Below are 18,202 nucleotides of genomic sequence, written 5' to 3' on the forward strand. Positions count from 1 at the left end.
CGAGGCACACTCAGGCCGGGCAGCGAGGCACACTCAGGCCGGGCAGCGAGGCACACTCAGGCCGGGCAGCGAGGCATACTCAGGCCGGGCAGCGAGGCACACTCCGGCCGGGCAGCGAGGCACCCCCCGGGGCCTGGGCAGCGAGGCACACTCAGGCCGGGCAGCGAGGCACCCCCGGGGGCCTGGGCAGTGTGGCACACTCAGGCCGGGCAGCGAGGCACCCCCCGGGGCCTGGGCAGCGAGGCACCCCCCGGGGCCTGGGCAGCGAGGCACCCCCCGGGGCCTGGGCAGCGAGGCACCCCCCGGGGCCTGGGCAGCGAGGCACCCCCCGGGGCCTGGGCAGCGAGGCACGCTCAGGCCGGGCAGCGAGGCACGCTCAGGCCGGGCAGCGAGGCACGCTCCGGCCGGGCAGCGAGGCACGCTCCGGCCGGGCAGCGAGGCACGCTCCGGCCGGGCAGCGAGGCACGCTCCGGCCGGGCAGCGAGGCACGCTCCGGCCGGGCAGCGAGGCACGCTCCGGCCGGGCAGCGAGGCACGCTCAGGCCGGGCAGCGAGGCACGCTCAGGCCGGGCAGCGAGGCACGCTCAGGCCGGGCAGCGAGGCACGCTCAGGCCGGGCAGCGAGGCACGCTCAGGCCGGGCAGCGAGGCACGCTCAGGCCGGGCAGCGAGGCACGCTCAGGCCGGGCAGCGAGGCACGCTCAGGCCGGGCAGCGAGGCACGCTCAGGCCGGGCAGCGAGGCACGCTCAGGCCGGGCAGCGAGGCACGCTCAGGCCGGGCAGCGAGGCACCCTCAGGCCGGGCAGCGAGGCACACTCAGGCCGGGCAGCGAGGCACACTCAGGCCGGGCAGCGAGGCACACTCAGGCCGGGCAGCGAGGCACACTCAGGCCGGGCAGCGAGGCACACTCAGGCCGGGCAGCGAGGCACACTCAGGCCGGGCAGCGAGGCACACTCAGGCCGGGCAGCGAGGCACACTCAGGCCGGGCAGCGAGGCACACTCAGGCCGGGCAGTGAGGCACACTCAGGCAGGGAAGTGTGGCATGGCACGCTCCGGCAGGGCACTAAGGCATATATTTTAATGTCTCACCAGACATGGTCGCTGCAGCCGTCTCACGCTGGGATCAGGAGGAATGCGTCACTGTCCGAGTTTCCTATGTCTCAGAAAGACTGAGGAGAGAGGAAAGGAGAAGCTCATACGTGTGTAGTGCCCGGTACATGGCCCATATGCACAGATCTGTTTTAATATCAGCACTGGCAGGGCCGCCAACAGGGGGGACAAAGGGCACTGGAGCCCACCTCCCGTGGCCCCCCGAGCCCACCTCCCGCGCCCCCTCCCCCAAGCCCACCTCCCGTCCCAGGCAGCTGCCGCAGGGATATCGGGGGCAGGAGGGGGAAGCGTCCGGCGGCAAGCTACACCCACCCGGTCAAGGTAAGTCACCCCACCCAGTCACTGTCATCCACCCGCCCAGACACTGTCACCCAGTCACTGTCTCCTAAATCCACATTCAACATTCACCCACCCACTGCCATTCACCCACCCACCCTCAATCACCTACCCAACCACCATCATTCACCCAACTACCCATCGTCATTCATTCACCCACCCACTGTCATTCATTCACCCACCCACCGTCATTCAGAACCCAGGCAGCCACCCAGGCAGTCACATGTCTTTTGTTGAAAATATAAAAATAAACAGGTTGCATTGTAATGTTTTTTTCTGTATCAAAATAAGAAAACAGTTAAGTAAAAGCTGCGCGCTTAAAGATATTTTTTCGTGGTAGGTGCGCTATGGGTTCGGGGGGGGGGGCGCTCCTTTCCTTTGTCCCGGGCCCCATGATTTCTGTTGGCGGCCCTGAGCGCTGAGTACAACTCCGCAAACACTCCCAGCTCAAAATAAAATCAACCTTTCCCACTCATCCACAAAACAATGACCAAGAATGACTGCGGGTGGCACAAAGATGGCAGCCTCCTTAACATCTCCATCAACCCCACACCCGCTATCCTAGCTATAGCCCTGCGGTTGCCATCAGCCTGCAAAGAAGAAGCAGGACTGGTGGAGACTGGGGATGGGAAATGGCCAGGGTGGGACTGTCAGAAATCTAATTACACTACTATTAGGAAAGAAAATTAATTACATAGACATCATCAGTATTAAACATCCACGTGAGATGGCGCTCACGTTTAATGGTGCAATCCCATCTAATTGGCTTCCTTAAACTAATCTAACCGGGCTAATAGCAAATAGTTATCAGATTTTGTTTCTCTGGGAATGAATTACAAGTTGCATTTCTTCATGACCTCTGAATGGGGGAGGGAGGGTGTGTTAAGCACGGGCGATCAGGGCGGACATCTTAAAGAAGCCCGGAATCAAAGACAGAAAAATTAGATTGATATTTGTGCCACCCCAGAATCGATGACATCAAAGCGGCAGGGGGGGGGGGGTGCATGTGACATCACAGTAGGGACATGTGACAGGCTGCGCCTTGTTATATTGCAGAATTGTATTAATATAGATGCCATATACGCAGAGCGCAGATATTATACAGGACATGGCAAGTTCATCATATGCAACAAAAGGGGGGCGATGACAGACGTCTCCCCAAGTACCCTATTTCCTGCACACGGTGCAATAGCATACAGCATGATGACGTCATTACCTGATCGTTGACGTCTGCAGAGGCACGTGATGAACCGCCCCTACCCTCGTGGAAATGGTTGTATAATAACCGCTGCGTTGCGATACAATTGTTACTAATATTTTATCACGGAGGGTCACGTATCCTTATTCATATCTGTTACAATGTGTTTGTGTGTTATTGTACAGAGACTAGTGGCTATTGCTATGATTCTGCCACTATGAGTATTGAACATTACTGTGAAACTCTTTTGCAGCTTCTCTGACTAATTTTGCTGGGCACCCCCGGTTCAATACTATAACTTGCTATCACTTATATAGCTATATATGTACAACTACTGGTTGCAATTCTGGGTTATGTTCATAGCTCCTTGCTTTTAGATCATAGAGTAGAGCTGTATCCTGTATACACACTATATATGCATGACCTATTATAGGATGTTACCATCATATATACAATTCAGATACGAGATGGACATGAGGGCGAGTTTGAGTACTATGAGTGCTACCATTTGTTACATTACACTATTTAGTGTTAAATGACTCATTGCTACCTTGTCATCACTGCTTTTAACATTTATTCTTATTTGTACACTGTATATTTATACACACATTGCAGCGTCGTCTCACACTTTTTCATTAAACAATTTATTATTTTCTAGCCAGTCTATGGCTTTTAGTAGTGTCTGTCCTTCCACAATGATGGGAGCAGTGGCTATATGTGATTGATGCCTAATGATTACCTGACATGTTATAATTGGGACCACTGAGCCCCACCATTATATGCTATTACACCGTGTGCAGGAAATAGGGTACTTGGGGAGATGTCTGTTATCACCCCCTTTTATTGCATATCTTGAATATGTTACCCTATATGCACCAGATATGTAAGCATTTCCAGCTATATTGAATTAGGGGAGAAGTGCAAAATGCACTTAACTCTGTACATCCTGACATGTTCCTGTCCACACTGTACACTGTACACTGTATCATGAACCACCCCCACAATGCACTGCACACTGTATATCAAGACATCAACCTCCCCGCACAGCACACTGTATATCATAACCCCCCAAAATGCACTGCATACCATGACACGACCCCCCCAATGCACTGCACATCATGACATGACCCCCCACAATGCACTGCACACTGTATATCATGACTTCAACCTCCCTGCACCGCACACTGTATATCATAACCCCCCAAAATTCACTGCATACCATGACACGACCCCCCCCCACAATGCACTGCATATCGTGACATGACCCCCCACAATGCACTGCACACTGTATATCATGACATCAACCTCCCTGCACCGCACACTGTATATCATGACAACCCCCCACAGTGCACTGCATACTGTATATCAGGACAACCCCTCACAGTGCACTGCATACTGTATATCATGACAACCCCTCACAGTGCACTGCATACTGTATATCATGACAACCCCCCACAGTGCACTGCATACTGTATATCATGACAACCCCCCACAGTGCACTGCATACCATGACCCCCCCATGCACACCCTATTTCATGACCCACCAATCTCAAAGCACTCCACACTGTATATCATGACATGACCCCCCACAATGCACTGCACACTGTATAGCATGACATGACCCCCCACAATGCACTGCACACTGTATGTCATGACATGACCCCCCACAATTCATTGCACACTGTATATCATGACATGACCCCCCACAATGCACACTGTATATCTGACACACATCAGACCAACAACCTATTGCACTCCCATGTCATGACATAAGCCCTCACTATAATGCCCTGCTCACTGCATCGTAACACACCCCTTCTGCTATGCCCATTTCATGACGTCATACCGGTGACGTGTTTGTCTCTCGGTGTCCCGGGCCCTGCTCTCCGTCTCTTCCAGCTCAGTCCGCATCCAGCTCCAGACCTCGCGAGAGCCGGAGACCCCGCCCACCAAGTATTGGCGACAATTTCAATAAAGCTTGTTTAAAAAAAAAAAAAAAAAAACGCGGAGCCTGGCGCGCATGCGCGAAGACATTGTCTACAATTACATTTGGGTTTAATAAAGTTTATTACAAAAAAAAATATGAGTACATCAGTATTTCTATTTAATTCTATTTAAAACAAGACAAATCGCCGGGCAGAGGGCTAGTGATCCATGTGAGAAACCATGTATCCCAATATATCCTAGTATATCACAATGTATCCTAATGTATCACAATGTATCCCAGTATATCATAATATATCCTAATATCCCAATATATCCTAATAAATCACAATGTATTCCAATATACAGTATCCCACTATATCACCTTGTAATGTGTCACCGCCCACCCTGGGAAACGCCTATTATTAATAATAATAACTGCGCCTGTTCCAGTTCCACTGCCACCATTACGTGCTCTGGATACAAAGAACCATTGCCTTTAAAAACAAATGATTCTATCCCCTCCCCACTGGGTGTGGAGCAGGGGATCCTCTGAACTGGGACCCCCCTCCACCCTGATATACATACATCTCAAGGTGCCGGCAGCATCTGAAATCTGTTTTAAGGTGCCGCGTGGCGCAGCCAATAGGAAGCTGCAAGGGATGATGTGGCGGCTTCCTATTGGCCTGTGGGACCTTTAAATGCACATTTCCCCATGCCCAGCCGAGGCTGCTACCGGCATCACCTTCCAATCTAAGTATCTCGGGGAGCAGGGGTTGCCGGGGCTGCTACCGGCATCACCTTCCAATGTAAGTATTGGGGAGCTGGGGGGCTCCGGGCTGCTACCGGCATCACCTTCCAATGTAAGTATTGGGGAGCTGGGGGGCTCCGGGGCTGCTACCGGCATCACCTTCCAATGTAAGTATTGGGGAGCTGGGGGGCTCCGGGGCTGCTACCGGCATCACCTTCCAATGTAAGTATTGGGGAGCTGGGGGGCTCCGGGGCTGCTACCGGCATCACCTTCCAATGTAAGTATTGGGGAGCAGGGGGCTCCGGGGCTGCTACCGGCATCACCTTCCAATGTAAGTATTGGGGGGCTGGGGGGCTCCGGGGCTGCTACCGGCATCACCTTCCAATGTAAGTATTGGGGAGCTGGGGGGCTCCGGGGCTGCTACCGGCATCACCTTCCAATGTAAGTATTGGGGGGCTGGGGGGCTCCAGGGCTGCTACCGGCATCACCTTCCAATGTAAGTATTGGGGAGCTGGGGGGCTCCGGGGCTGCTACCGGCATCACCTTCCAATGTAAGTATTGGGGAGCTGGGGGGCTCCGGGGCTGCTACCGGCATCACCTTCCAATGTAAGTATTGGGGGGCTCCGGGGCTGCTACCGGCATCACCTTCCAATGTAAGTATTGGGGAGCTGGGGGGCTCCGGGGCTGCTACCGGCATCACCTTCCAATGTAAGTATTGGGGAGCTGGGGGGCTCCGGGGCTGCTAACGACATCACCTTCCAATGTAAGTATTGGGGGGCTGGGGGGCTCCGGGGCTGCTACCGGCATCACCTTCCAATGTACGTATTGGGGAGCTGGGGGGCTCCGGGGCTGCTACCGGCATCACCTTCCAATGTACGTATTGGGGGGCTGGGGGGCTCCGGGGCTGCTACCGGCATCACCTTCCAATGTAAGTATTGGGGAGCTGGGGGGCTCCGGGGCTGCTACCGGCATCACCTTCCAATGTAAGTATTGGGGAGCTGGGGGGCTCCGGCGCTGCTACCGGCATCACCTTCCAATGTAAGTATTGGGGAGCTGGGGGCGCCGGGGCTGCTACCGCATCACCTTCCAATGTAAGTATTGGGGAGCTGGGGGCGCCGGGGCTGCTACCGGCATCACCTTCCAATGTAAGTATTGGGGAGCTGGGGGCTCCGGGGCTGCTACCGGCATCACCTTCCAATGTAAGTATTGGGGAGCTGGGGGGCTCCGGGGCTTCTACCGGCATCACCTTCCAATGTACGTATTGGGGAGCTGGGGGGCTCCGGGGCTGCTACCGGCATCACCTTCAAATGTAAGTATTGGGGAGCTGGGGGGCTCCGGGGCTGCTACCGGCATCACCTTCCAATGTAAGTATTGGGGAGCTGGGGGGCTCCGGGGCTGCCACCGGCATCACCTTCCAATGTAAGTATTGGGGAGCAGGGGGTGCCGAGGCTGCTACCGGCATCACCTTCCAATGTAAGTATTGGGGAGCTGGGGGGCTCCGGGGCTGCTACCGGCATCACCTTCCAATGTAAGTATTGGGGAGCTGGGGGGCTCCGGGGCTGCTACCGGCATCACCTTCCAATGTAAGTATTGGGGAGCTGGGGGGCTCCGGGACTGCCATTATAGTGGCTCAGTCCTGGAGACATCCTGCTTCCCACCTGGTAAAACACATGAGCTAACGCTGCTTTACAGTTTTGGCTAATTAGCTTATCTAGGGACTGAGGATAAACTTGCTAATGGTACAAATGAAATCAAATAGATCTGTTATTTGCTATAATTAACAGGAAATAATCGTCCTTTTGCATGCGTGTTTATAATGATGTACAAAATAATTCATACACTCCAGCTGTGCCGACCACTGCTTTTATTAAAACCACTGACTATTATTAGCATATCACCAGACCCTCCAATGCTGGGCACATGGAATAGGTCCACTTTAGTTCCTGAGCTTACATACAAGTGAACACCTGCTGTGAAGATGCTGTAACATGCAATGTATTACATGTAAAATTCAGGTTACCAATATAACACATGTATTTCTGGATTTATTTGTAGAACTCAAAAAAATAAAATTATATATATATATATATATAAAGTTCTTCAGTATTAGGTGATACCTTTTTTATTGGACTAACAATTTATGTCATAGGACTTGGACTAACAATTTATGTCATAGGACTATCGCAACTGGACTAACACGGCTATTTTCTGCTTTATATATATATATATATACATACATACATACGTGTGTGTGTGTGTTTCCCTATAACCTGCTGATGCAATAGTTCTGCAAAAGTCGTTGGCCGTAAACATTGAATCCAAAGATATTTATAAACATTCAAATAATTAAGACTGAAAGCTGAGTTTTGTGATTGCTATGGAAGTTTAATACAAGGAGACATTGGGATGTACATAACGTAGTGTCTCAGCTGGGATCCATGTGTTGCAGTAATGATTTTGCAGCTTGATAAATAACCCCAGTGTGAGTCTACATTAATAAAAAAAAAAAAAAAACACAGGTCATTAGATCATGTAGTTCATATTGATTATTCTATATATATATTTTTAATGCAAGTTCCCTATTTGGGGAACCATGATCCCCTTGTCCCTTAGACATAGGGTTGCCAGATGGCTTCTCCAAAAATACTGGACACATTGGTGAAAAGTGCGATGCAATCGAGACAAACACACACACTCCTCTAACCTTTCTCTGCTCCATGCTGTTTCCTCCTCTCCTTGGCTCCAGGCTACTGACACTTCCTCCTGATTGGCTGCTTCTGGCTAATACAGCCAATCGGAATGGAGGAAGCTGCCCAGACCCCTAGCAACAGCTCTGCTCTTTCCCTGCTTGGGGAAATCCAATGGTCCCCCAAGCCGGTTAGGTCACTATGTCCAGAGAAGTAATACAGGGCACAGACATGTCCAGAATCACCTCTAATTTTTACTGGACAGAGTGTCTAAATACAGGGCAGTCCAGGCATGTTCTACAGAATAAAGTGTGCTTCAAACCAGGGATTCCCAACAGGGGTTTGGGAGAAATGCAAGGGGTCCGTGAGGCGTCTTCCAGGGGTTAGCCCCCAAAAATCTGTAATGTTCTACACCCCGTCGGAATTATAATGAAACCCTGAGTCCAGAGATGGCATGCTTAAACCGAGTCTTCAGGTCAAATCCAAGAGGTGGTAACTAGAGGGAAGGGGGGGGGGGGGAGGGGCAAGTTACAGGTAGGTAATACCGGGAGGACTCCGAGGGCGCCAGGAGGTGCCTCCGCCGCCAAACGCCACCACCTGGAGTTTTACTAGGTAAACTCGATACCCGGAGATACGCGTGGTCAAAAACCGTAGTATCCGAGTCAAACCCAGAGCAAGGGGTGCAGTGTAAATAAGGTTGGGAACGACTGCTTCAAACTATATAGTGTCTCTTCATAATTTGAGATGACAGTATATTTCTGTATGCACATTTGCATATCATTTCCCAGAATCCCTGTCTGCAGTGGAAACACTGTATGGTAAAAGATAATGGGGAAAAACAGCATTGCAGACCTGCTCACAAGTGGGATGTTTCTGTGCATCCTAAACCCTGCCACTAGGGGCGCACATTCCCATGCACTGAATGATACTTTATGTAGACACACAGTGCAGGATGTGCGTCCCACGCCTCTTTCTGAATCCTGGCTGGAGCTGCAGCAAGTCATGTGACGTTGCCGCTTCCTGTGGCATGCCGGGAGTTGAAGTTCTTATGAGAAAATCTATTTCAGAATTAGGGACCACAAATCCCAGATTTCCTGCTGCAGTCATTTTTTTTCCCTTCCATTGGTCAGTTGAAGGCCCAGCCTCCCCCTCCACATACACAAAGGGCTGCAGACTGGCAGGTAGGTTGTTGTGGTTGTGATTTTGCAGACACCCTATACATTCACTCATTAGGCGGGGATTACTGATATGGGGGAGGAGAGAGACCTGGGGATAGATCATAACATATGCCTGCAGACTCCTATCTCCCCACCCCCCTTAGGGATCCTTTAACCCAGTGGTGGACAACCAGTCTTCAAGGGCCACCAATAGGTCAGGTAGTCAGGATATCCCTGCTTCAGCACAGGGAGTGCAGCCTTCGATTTGAGCCACCTGTGCTGAAGCTGGGATATCCTGAAACCCTGACCTGGTTGGTGGCCCTTGAGGACAGGAGTTGGCCTCCCCTGCTCTAACCATACCATATTCCTGGGAGGCTAAGCCAGGGCGCACGACATAACACATACTCAGGTGGTCTCATTCACTGAAGTGTGGTCTCGCTGTATACCCTGTGCACAACTGCAGGAGGAGAGATGCAAAAACGCAATTAGCCTAGCTAGGCACATTCGCACCCTATAATGCTTTGCACCATATTGTAAAGGATTATGGGAAGCGAATGTGCACTCTTGCACCAAATTCCCCCCGCGGTTGTGTTGCTGCCGGCAGTAACTAGAAGCAGCTGCCCGTCCCGGTTCTCATGCGTTTGTCCAAACCAGAATACATTTATCAGGACCTTAGGTACCCCATGTCAGAATCGGTGCTATCTCAGGCCACTCCTGGACATTTGGCAGCCTGACCTCCTCCTCACAGACCCCACAGGAAGACATTCCTGTGTGACAGGTGTGACATTCTAGTACCAGAACAGGTGTGACATTCTAGTACCAGGTGTGACAGGTGTGACATTCTAGTACCAGAACATCCAACCCATGGATGGACCAATTGTGGGAGCCAATATATCATCCCGTCAACCTATACTAATCCTGTCACCTAAGAAAAGAAAGATGTATATTGTTATACCATGTCAATTTGCACAATGTGTTGAAACAATTACAGCTACATCCCCAGTCATAATATATAAGACATGCAAATGAGCACACAGTAATATTCCAATTTGGTGTGTGTGTGTGTGTGTGTATAGAATAAATGAGTACTTCAGTATTAGGTGATACCTTTTTTATTTGGACTAATAATTTATATCATAGGACAAGCTGAACTCTCACATATCGTGTATATACTGGCGTTGCATCTCATCCCAGCCTATGTTTAAAAGCTGTTTAAAGCAGCATCCATTGGCTTAAGGGTTGTTCATGTAATGTGAGCTTGAGACAAAAGGTGGCACTGTGTGCTCATTTGCATGCCATTTCCCAGAATCCCTTGCTGCAGTGGAAGTGCTGTGTGCTGGGTGATAGTGGTGAAACGCGGGGTTGCAGACCTGTCTAAGACATGCAAATGAGCATACAGTTATATTTCCATTTGATATACACACACACACAGCAGTGCAATTGGACCGCTTTTTATGACTTTTGTAAAAAATGTGCGTATGTTTATTCTCTTGCATTCACTACTTCTTTAAAGTCTGTATCTATATCTAATATATACATACATACACAAATACTACATCAGTGTGTAAGTGGATATCCCCCATGGTTATGACGCATGGCCGGGAGGTGTCCTGACCATTTTTCAGAACCTGAAAAGTGGCTTTTAAAATAAATGTCCTTTGAAAGCCCGAATCCTGTGTTTTCTGGTCTCCTGTGAGGAGCTGCTGATGATATTGGATTGAGTAACGATGCTCTGGCAGATCCCGCTGTGCTACCTGTCCTTTAAGTTAGGGAAATGTTCTCATGGAAAACAAACGGCACAGAGCGCACCGAGGCTGAATATTATAATAAAAGTGAATACAAATAACAAGTATCAACTTACATATAATGAATCTGCTATCCAGTGAGATCTTAAGTGGGACAGTCCCTGCTGCCCCCTCCGTGGGGCAGATTAGTCTGCCAAACATGTTGGGGTAAGAGCACTGTGGACATTGCATGCAGATTTGCCCCTCCGCTAACTGCATCTTGAGAGACTGTGAACTTGGGAGACGTGCACAAACCAGCACACGGACTGCGCGGTACTGCGCATACCCGGAAGTAGCAGTGCAGAGCAAGAGACACTACTCGATCCCAGCGCGTGGGATAGACTGTCTCGAGCTTGGCGTTGCTTCCCATCTACCCACAGACGGGGCAGCGTGGACTGTCCCACTTAAGATCTCACTGGATAGCAGATTCATTATATGTAAGTGGATACTTGTTATTTGTTTTCACTTTTTATTATAATATTCTTCAACCTCGGTGCGCTCTGTGCCGTTTGTTTTCTATGACTGGTCCGCCTGTGGAGTAATCCTCGGTGGATCTTCAGTGGAGAAGGGGAATATCTCCACGCACAGAAGCAGCAAAAGAAAATAAGTTGGTTTACACCAGAGACTGTAGGAAGCATGAGCGCGGATCAATAACCCCCTTTTCTGACATGTTCTCATGTTTCACATTCTGTAGCGTGATATGAAACTGAGCAGCGATACACTGCAGACCCTGCTCCTTTTGATACCCACTTTTGAGTAAGGATGGGCGATTTTTGAACACAACCCTATCCTAATCCTGTAACATTATCTCAGGATGACTGAGCAGGACGCTGGCACGAAGATATGCAGCAGAAAGAAAGGAAACCCCACATCACCGAAGGTAACTACGAGGCCTGTGTGTCAAATGACGACACAAAGTTGTCATTTTGTTGCAACCAGCACTAAAATTGCCCTGCGACAGACAGCGTCTGTGTATTCATGTAGCGTGCGCCATATTCGGGACACCTGCATCTGCCTGCGATGAGAGATTGATGGAGCGAGTGGGAGGCGTCAGGGGCGGAGTTATATTTGTGTATTGGCGCAGGTCTGTGTATTAAGGAATGTGCGACTCGCGTTACTATTCTTGATTTTTTTTTTCTTCTCTCTCCGTCCCCTTAAATGTGGAATAATTTTTGTTTGTTTTTTTTTTAGTGCAGAATATTAGCGCTTAGCGCTAAAAACAGTAGGAATACACTTCATCAATATGTCACGTTTGAGACAGGAAAAAAAATGCTAGCAGACCACATGATACACAGCGCCCTACATGTCCATGGTATCTGGATATGCGCCATGTATTGCTAATACATTTCTATACATGTATTTGTGTGTAGCCTGACTCCCGTGCGCTTCCCCGGCGGCTACAAGAGCGCTTCCCCGGCGGTCGCAAGAGCGCTTCCCCGGCGGCTGCAAAACCACTTCCCCAGCGGCTGCAAAAGCGCTTCCCCAGCGGTCGCAAGAGTGCTTCCCCAGCGGCTGCCTGAGGACCGCTCCCTCCTATGGCTGGCTGAGCGGACCCCCCCCCCCCCACCCCACCCGAATGGGACATTTGGTCACGGCCCTCCTGCCGCGACCTACTCCCTGCCAGCGTTTAGCCGCAGGGAGACCCTCTGCTGTCGGCCACTTCTATGAGGTTAGTTTTAGGGTAGTGGTGATTTGGTAGATTGTGTTCACCAGTAAGTGCTCTATTGTATAAGAACAATATATTCAGAGTATAGTCCCAATGTCCATAATAACTGTATAATAACAGAGATCCCCCAAGGGAGATTAAGGGACCTAGTGGTGCCCACCTGGCTACCACAGAGATTGGTCACCTGGTAAGTGATCACCTTCCCATAGGGTTTAGATCAATAAAACAGCAGGCACTGAGAAGGTAAATACAGAGGGGCTGTTGCTCTTTACCTGACAGTGAAATCCAGGCAGGGAAAAACTCTGCAGCGTGCAATCCTCAATGGTAGAGATCAGGATATGTAGAAGGAAAGGAGCATCCGCATCAGTGGATCAAAAATATAGGGCAACTCCAGATATAGTAAAATTGTGTTTATTGCACAATCGGCTTAGCAATGAAGGTGTAGGAAACACACCAACATGTTTCATCCAACAGGACTTTATCAAGGACCTTGATAAAGTCCTGTTGGATGAAACATGTTGGTGTGTTTCCTACACCTTCATTGCTAAGCCGATTGTGCAATAAACACAATGTTACTATATCTGGAGTTGCCCTATCTATTTTTGATCCACTGATGCGGATGCTCCTTTCCTTCTACATATCCTAGTTTTAGGGTAGGTGGTTAACTTTAGGAGTTAATTTAAGGGGTTTTAGCGGTTATGGTAGGGGGTTAATTTAAGGGGTTTTAGCAGTAAGGGGGTTAAGCGGTTAGGGGGTTAATTTAAGGGGTTTTAGGGTAAGGGGTTAAGGTTTGTAGAGTAGGGGTAGCATTAGTATTTAGGGTTAAGATCAATGGGGTTTTAGGGTAAGGTTAGTGACTTACTGTAGCACCCAGTGGCCAAGTGTCCCGGCGGTAAAGTGAGCAGTGGTTAAACGCCGGTGATCATTGAATCGTGGCAAAATGGCTGCGAACAAATGTCCTAGACCGTGTCTCCCTCCCCCCGTCCCCCCCCCCACACTGCTGTCCGAGCGCCTCCTCGCCTGCGCACCTGTCCGAGCGCCTCCTCGCCTGCGCACCTCTGTCCGAGCACCTCCTCTGTCCGAGCGCCTCCTCGCCTGCGCACCTCTGTCCGAGCGCCTCCTCGCCTGCGCACCACTGTGACAGTTTCCTGGGCTCTGAGCGACCGGACATTAGGTCTGAAGTTCTGTCTTTCAGGAACCGCTCCACTTTGATGATGTGGCTGTGTATTTCTCTCTGGAGGAGTGGGAGTGTTTAGAGGAAGAACAGAAGGAGCTTTATAAGGACGTGATGCTAGAGAATTACCACGTCCTGACATCGCTGGGTGAGTGGGGCTTCCTGTAACCCTAATAGGGCGATACATCACTGGGCGAGTGGGGGTTCCTGTAACCCTAATAGGGCGATAGACAGACAGGTTTCCATAAAATCAATGAATAATTACAGGGACTGTGATTATTTTGGATTAATGTTGGGTCTTTGACATGAAATAATAATTCCATTCTAGAGCACTGTACAGCTGCATGGCAGAAACATTCCTGCAGGGGTGGAATGCTTTAATATTATGGAGAAATATTGCTGTAACATATTGTGAATGTTCTAAGCACGGCACCTAAACTGTAAAACAAGTCCCGTTTATAATTAGCAGGTTATCTCCACGGAGAGCCGGAAATAATCTCCAACATTCAGCGAGGAGAGAAGCCTTGCTTACCGAGCCCTACACCGCAGAGAAAGAACCCTGAAGATACCTACACAGGTGAGTAGAGAACATAACCTAACATCTTTCAGCTCCAATGCATGTTCCCAAATGGCTATTTTACTGGGACAGGACGTCTGTCCGGCAGCAGCACTATCTGCTCTCCGTCTCCTATCTTCTGGGCTGAACATGGTGTGGTCTTTAGGCATTCCCTAACAAGTTGTGACACAAACCTACCTTTTTACTGCACTATTACCATTGTAGAGATGTTATCTATAATTGGACTAGTAGATGAGGTGGGAAAAAAGTTAAACCTTTGCTAAAGTTAATTGGCTGAGATACCGATTTCTATATTTAGAAGCCAGAGGGACACCAGTGAAACATCTGACAATTATGTCTGAAAAAAAGCTATAAAAAAAATCCTGTCTAGATTTCTACCTGGACATGCACTCTTTCTACAGTATATTTAATCTTTCCACCATACCCCTGTATAAGATGCCTAATCTTTTCTTAAAGATCTCCCGTGTATCTGCCGTCACGGTCTCCGTGTCTAGTAAATCCCACATTGTCACTGCCCTTATTGTAAAGATCCCTTTCCTGTTGGTGAAATCGCCTTTCCCCTAATCTCAATGGGACGACACCCTGCTATCTGTACTGTGCTTGGGGTGAGGTTAACTTTCACTTGTAAGCTGTAAAGTGGCATCACCCCCAACATAACAGAATAACTGAACCTTCTAAATGATCATTGAGCTCATTGTGAATAGCGTTACTGGGACATGAGTGATGCTTTGGTTCTTCTGTCCATTTGTTACCACCCTTTGTTTTGCTCGAATTTATGAAGTGTATCCTTTTCCAACAGATGTTTACGATACCAGCTGTGTTCAAGACTGGAAAATTGAAAATGACATTATTCCCAGGGAATGTCAAGGGGAAAACGACAAGAGTTTATGCAAAATCCAGAAGCGGCTGAACTGTACCATGAACGTGAAGGACGAATCGGCATCACGTGAAAGAGGAAATATCACCGGGACCTGTGCGTATAATCTCAGGAAACGTGCCAGGATACAATACACGTATGATTACGATTTTGAGGGGCATGCTAACGTAATGAAATTCTACAAGAACTCGCACACAAATGGGGAACATGTGGAAATCTTTGGCAAGCCGGCAGTTAACAGAGTTTGCAAAAGAAGCCTGAGTACTCCCGCGGGAGAGAGTGTACATACGTGTACGGAATGTGGGAAGAGCTTTATTCACAGCTCCTATCTAGCAAACCACCAGAAATTCCACACTGGGCAAGCACCCTACGAATGCACAGACTGTGGGAAATGCTTTAAAAAGAAGTCCCTTCTCAGCAGACACCAGGTAACGCACACTGGGGAGGAGCCGTATGCCTGCAGCGAGTGTCATAAATGCTTTACTCATAGCTCTACTTTAATGAAACACCAGCGAATCCATACCGGGGAGAAACCGTACGCGTGCGCTGAATGTGGGAAACGTTTTAGCATCAGCACATATCTCATTGTACACCGGAGAACTCACACAGGAGAAAGACCTTATACATGCAATGAGTGTAATAAAAGCTTCACTCAGAGCTCTGCCCTGGTTATACACCAGAGATCCCACACAGGGGAGAAACCATACACCTGCACGGAGTGTAGGAAAGGTTTCACTCACAGGTCACATCTGGTTACGCACCAGAGATACCACACGGGAGAGAGGCCCTATGCCTGCAAAGAATGCGGGAAAACATTTAAGCACAGCTCCTACCTTATTGTGCACAGGAGATCTCACACCGGAGAGAGACCTTACTCCTGCACTGGGTGTAAGAGAACATTTGCGCAGAGCTCTCAGCTTGCAACGCACCAAAAGTCTCACATGTGAGGAGAGGAGCACATAGGACAACGCTTCTAACAAAGAAGCCGTTTGCAGAATACTTACCAAAACCACAGAAGATTCAATCCCATTTACTAGGTCTCTGTTACATTGTACTGCTTTCACTTCCCTCATCTTACATCCTCAAGCAGTTTTTATTGTTGCTAAATAATAGTGCAAAATAATTTAAGCATCTATCCCTAGTTATTTCCACGTTTTGTGATTTCTCCATAGTCGCTGCACGTTCTTTCCCCAGTTAGCGCTTAATGAGAGAGGTGTGTTGTATGTTTTGTGATTTTTATCATCATGCCATTAAATATCTTAAATTGTGAAACAAATGTTTAAGATGTTACTGAAGACTAGCAACTTTACCGCAGCTCCTGTATGTGTTGAGAGATGAATTTAGTACCATGATTTCTGACTCAATACTGTTTAATATTTCCTTAACATTGCCCATAAAGAAACCAAAAATGATAACTATATACATTTTGTATTGTTTATTCAAAAAACAAAACCCATTCACTAGAGATAAAGCAAAGAATTGTATTATTAGCCGGTGTGCATATTCTTACAAGAGATTATCTGCTATTTCTTATCGATTTTGTTGTCCCCTTTGGAACTTTTCTACACTTTATTTCAATGCACATTCCGACAGTATTTGTGTTCCGTCTATAACAAATTTGAAACACAATACTACTTTTTACTAATGATAATTTATTTGTTAATTTGGATTTATTACAATAAATGAAAGTAAATATAAATGCACAAATACACTTCTTTCCATAAAGTAAATCTGAAAATATGAACTTTTTATTTACACCTAACATTCTCACATTATTTTTCACTTTAGGAGACGATTAACAAGTTACTTTTTGTTTAGTATCCTCTTTACCACAGAGAAAATGTCACTTTCGTCTTGAACACGATACGCTAAGTACTCGGCCGTGCTGGGCGTAAAATCATGCAGCTCCCCCGGGAATTTCTTCATTTCATCAATGGAAATGTAACCTTTTGGGGAGATAAGTCACTTCATGTGTTATATAGAAACAGGGGAAACGTGGCACTTGTATGTACTATTGGCTGAATATTGTAACATATAAACATTTTAAAGTAGCAGATTTTTATTATCTTCTATAAACAAAGGGGCCCTCTGAAGCTGACCGGCAGCATTTGAGTTGCGATGTCACCTTGCGGCTTTCTATTGGCTGCCAGAGTGAGGCTGACCCCAGGGGCCATATTCATGATCCAGGGAAGGAATTCTTGTAAGGGAATTACAGAAATGTCTAAGTAACTGGTGGGGTCCCCGTAGCATGGAGTTGTGCTTTCTAATAAGGTGTGTGCATATGTATAATATCAGAAAAGTGAGGTGCAGCGCCAAACCGTTCATAATATATATATAACAGTGTTCGACAAACCTATACATTTGCTCGCCCCGGGCGAGTGGATTTAACATCGTGGAGAGCTCCTATTGGCCCAAGTAGCACACGTGTTGTACTAGGTGGCGAGTAGATTTTTTTGTTCGGCGAGTAGATTTTTTTGGTGATTTGTCGACCACTGTAGTGTGTGTGTGTGTGTGTGTGTGTGTGTGTGTGTGTGTGTATATATATATATATATATATATATATATATATATAATCAAAAAATAAATAGATGATACCGTTCTGTGGCTAACGAAATGCTTTTATTTGTGCGAGCTTTCGAGATACACTGATCTCTTCTTCCGGCGATGTTACAATGAATGAAGCAAGGATAACTTAAAAACAGTGTCTCTTGGAATGTTATCTGTGCTTGTCCTTCCCCCGGTGTGGATGTGTTTTATGGCTAGAGGTGTCAAAGGGTAACTGAAAGCAAGTGAAGAAAGAGTGTGTATGTGTATCAGTGTGAACAAAAATGAATGGAGAGCCCATAATATATATTATATATATATATATATATAATCTCTGAAAGAACAAGAAAAAACAGGCGCACTCCTAGTGTGATAAAGTACAAAAAATATTTTATAGGACTAAAACATATAAAAAGCGCAT

At 48.1% G+C, this 18,202-nt stretch overlaps 3 protein-coding genes across 5 annotated transcripts in view; 1 reads left to right on the forward strand and 2 right to left on the reverse strand.

Moving 5' to 3' along the window:
* Nucleotides 1–4,587, reverse strand: part of SCAMP5 (secretory carrier membrane protein 5) — a 40,090-nt gene extending 35,503 nt beyond the window's left edge. Inside the window, exons 1-2 of the mRNA XM_075575920.1 lie at nt 4,488–4,587; nt 1,087–1,166 (exon numbers count right to left, since the gene is read on the reverse strand). Coding sequence (XP_075432035.1) covers nt 1,087–1,093 — 7 coding nt within the window. The 5' untranslated portion in view covers nt 1,094–1,166; nt 4,488–4,587. The remainder of the gene's footprint in view (nt 1–1,086; nt 1,167–4,487) is intronic.
* Nucleotides 4,588–9,063: 4,476 nt separating this feature from the next.
* On the forward strand, nt 9,064–16,936 carry LOC142469059 (zinc finger protein 227-like). 3 transcript variants are annotated; one of them, XM_075575921.1, is made up of 5 exons: nt 9,064–9,183; nt 11,638–11,823; nt 13,805–13,931; nt 14,250–14,360; nt 15,160–16,936. In XM_075575921.1, exons 2-5 carry the CDS (start codon nt 11,758–11,760, stop codon nt 16,182–16,184), a joined length of 1,329 nt encoding a protein of 442 aa, XP_075432036.1. In that variant the 5' UTR covers nt 9,064–9,183; nt 11,638–11,757; the 3' UTR covers nt 16,185–16,936. The 3 variants fall into 3 exon arrangements, with proteins under 3 accessions (XP_075432036.1, XP_075432038.1, XP_075432037.1); XM_075575923.1 differs by having other exon boundaries at nt 14,253–14,360; XM_075575922.1 differs by having other exon boundaries at nt 9,069–9,183; nt 11,757–11,823.
* The window catches only part of TERB2 (telomere repeat binding bouquet formation protein 2), a 38,631-nt gene continuing 37,313 nt past the window's right edge, over nt 16,885–18,202 (reverse strand). The window contains exon 7 of the mRNA XM_075575924.1: nt 16,885–17,183. Within this exon, the coding sequence (XP_075432039.1) occupies nt 17,041–17,183 (143 nt within the window). The 3' untranslated portion in view covers nt 16,885–17,040. The remainder of the gene's footprint in view (nt 17,184–18,202) is intronic.

The sequence above is a fragment of the Ascaphus truei genome, chromosome 18 (genome assembly GCF_040206685.1).
Source record: "Ascaphus truei isolate aAscTru1 chromosome 18, aAscTru1.hap1, whole genome shotgun sequence".
Taxonomy (NCBI): domain Eukaryota; kingdom Metazoa; phylum Chordata; class Amphibia; order Anura; family Ascaphidae; genus Ascaphus; species Ascaphus truei.

Coding starts and splice junctions, on each gene's coding strand:
- LOC142469059 (XM_075575921.1), top strand. CDS start 11,758: ATGACTGAGCAGGACGCTGGCACGAAGATATGCAGCAGAAAGAAAGGA. Junction 11,824..13,804: donor GAAACCCCACATCACCGAAG/GTAACTACGAGG, acceptor TCTGTCTTTCAG/GAACCGCTCCACTTTGATGA. Junction 13,932..14,249: donor CCACGTCCTGACATCGCTGG/GTGAGTGGGGCT, acceptor GTTTATAATTAG/CAGGTTATCTCCACGGAGAG.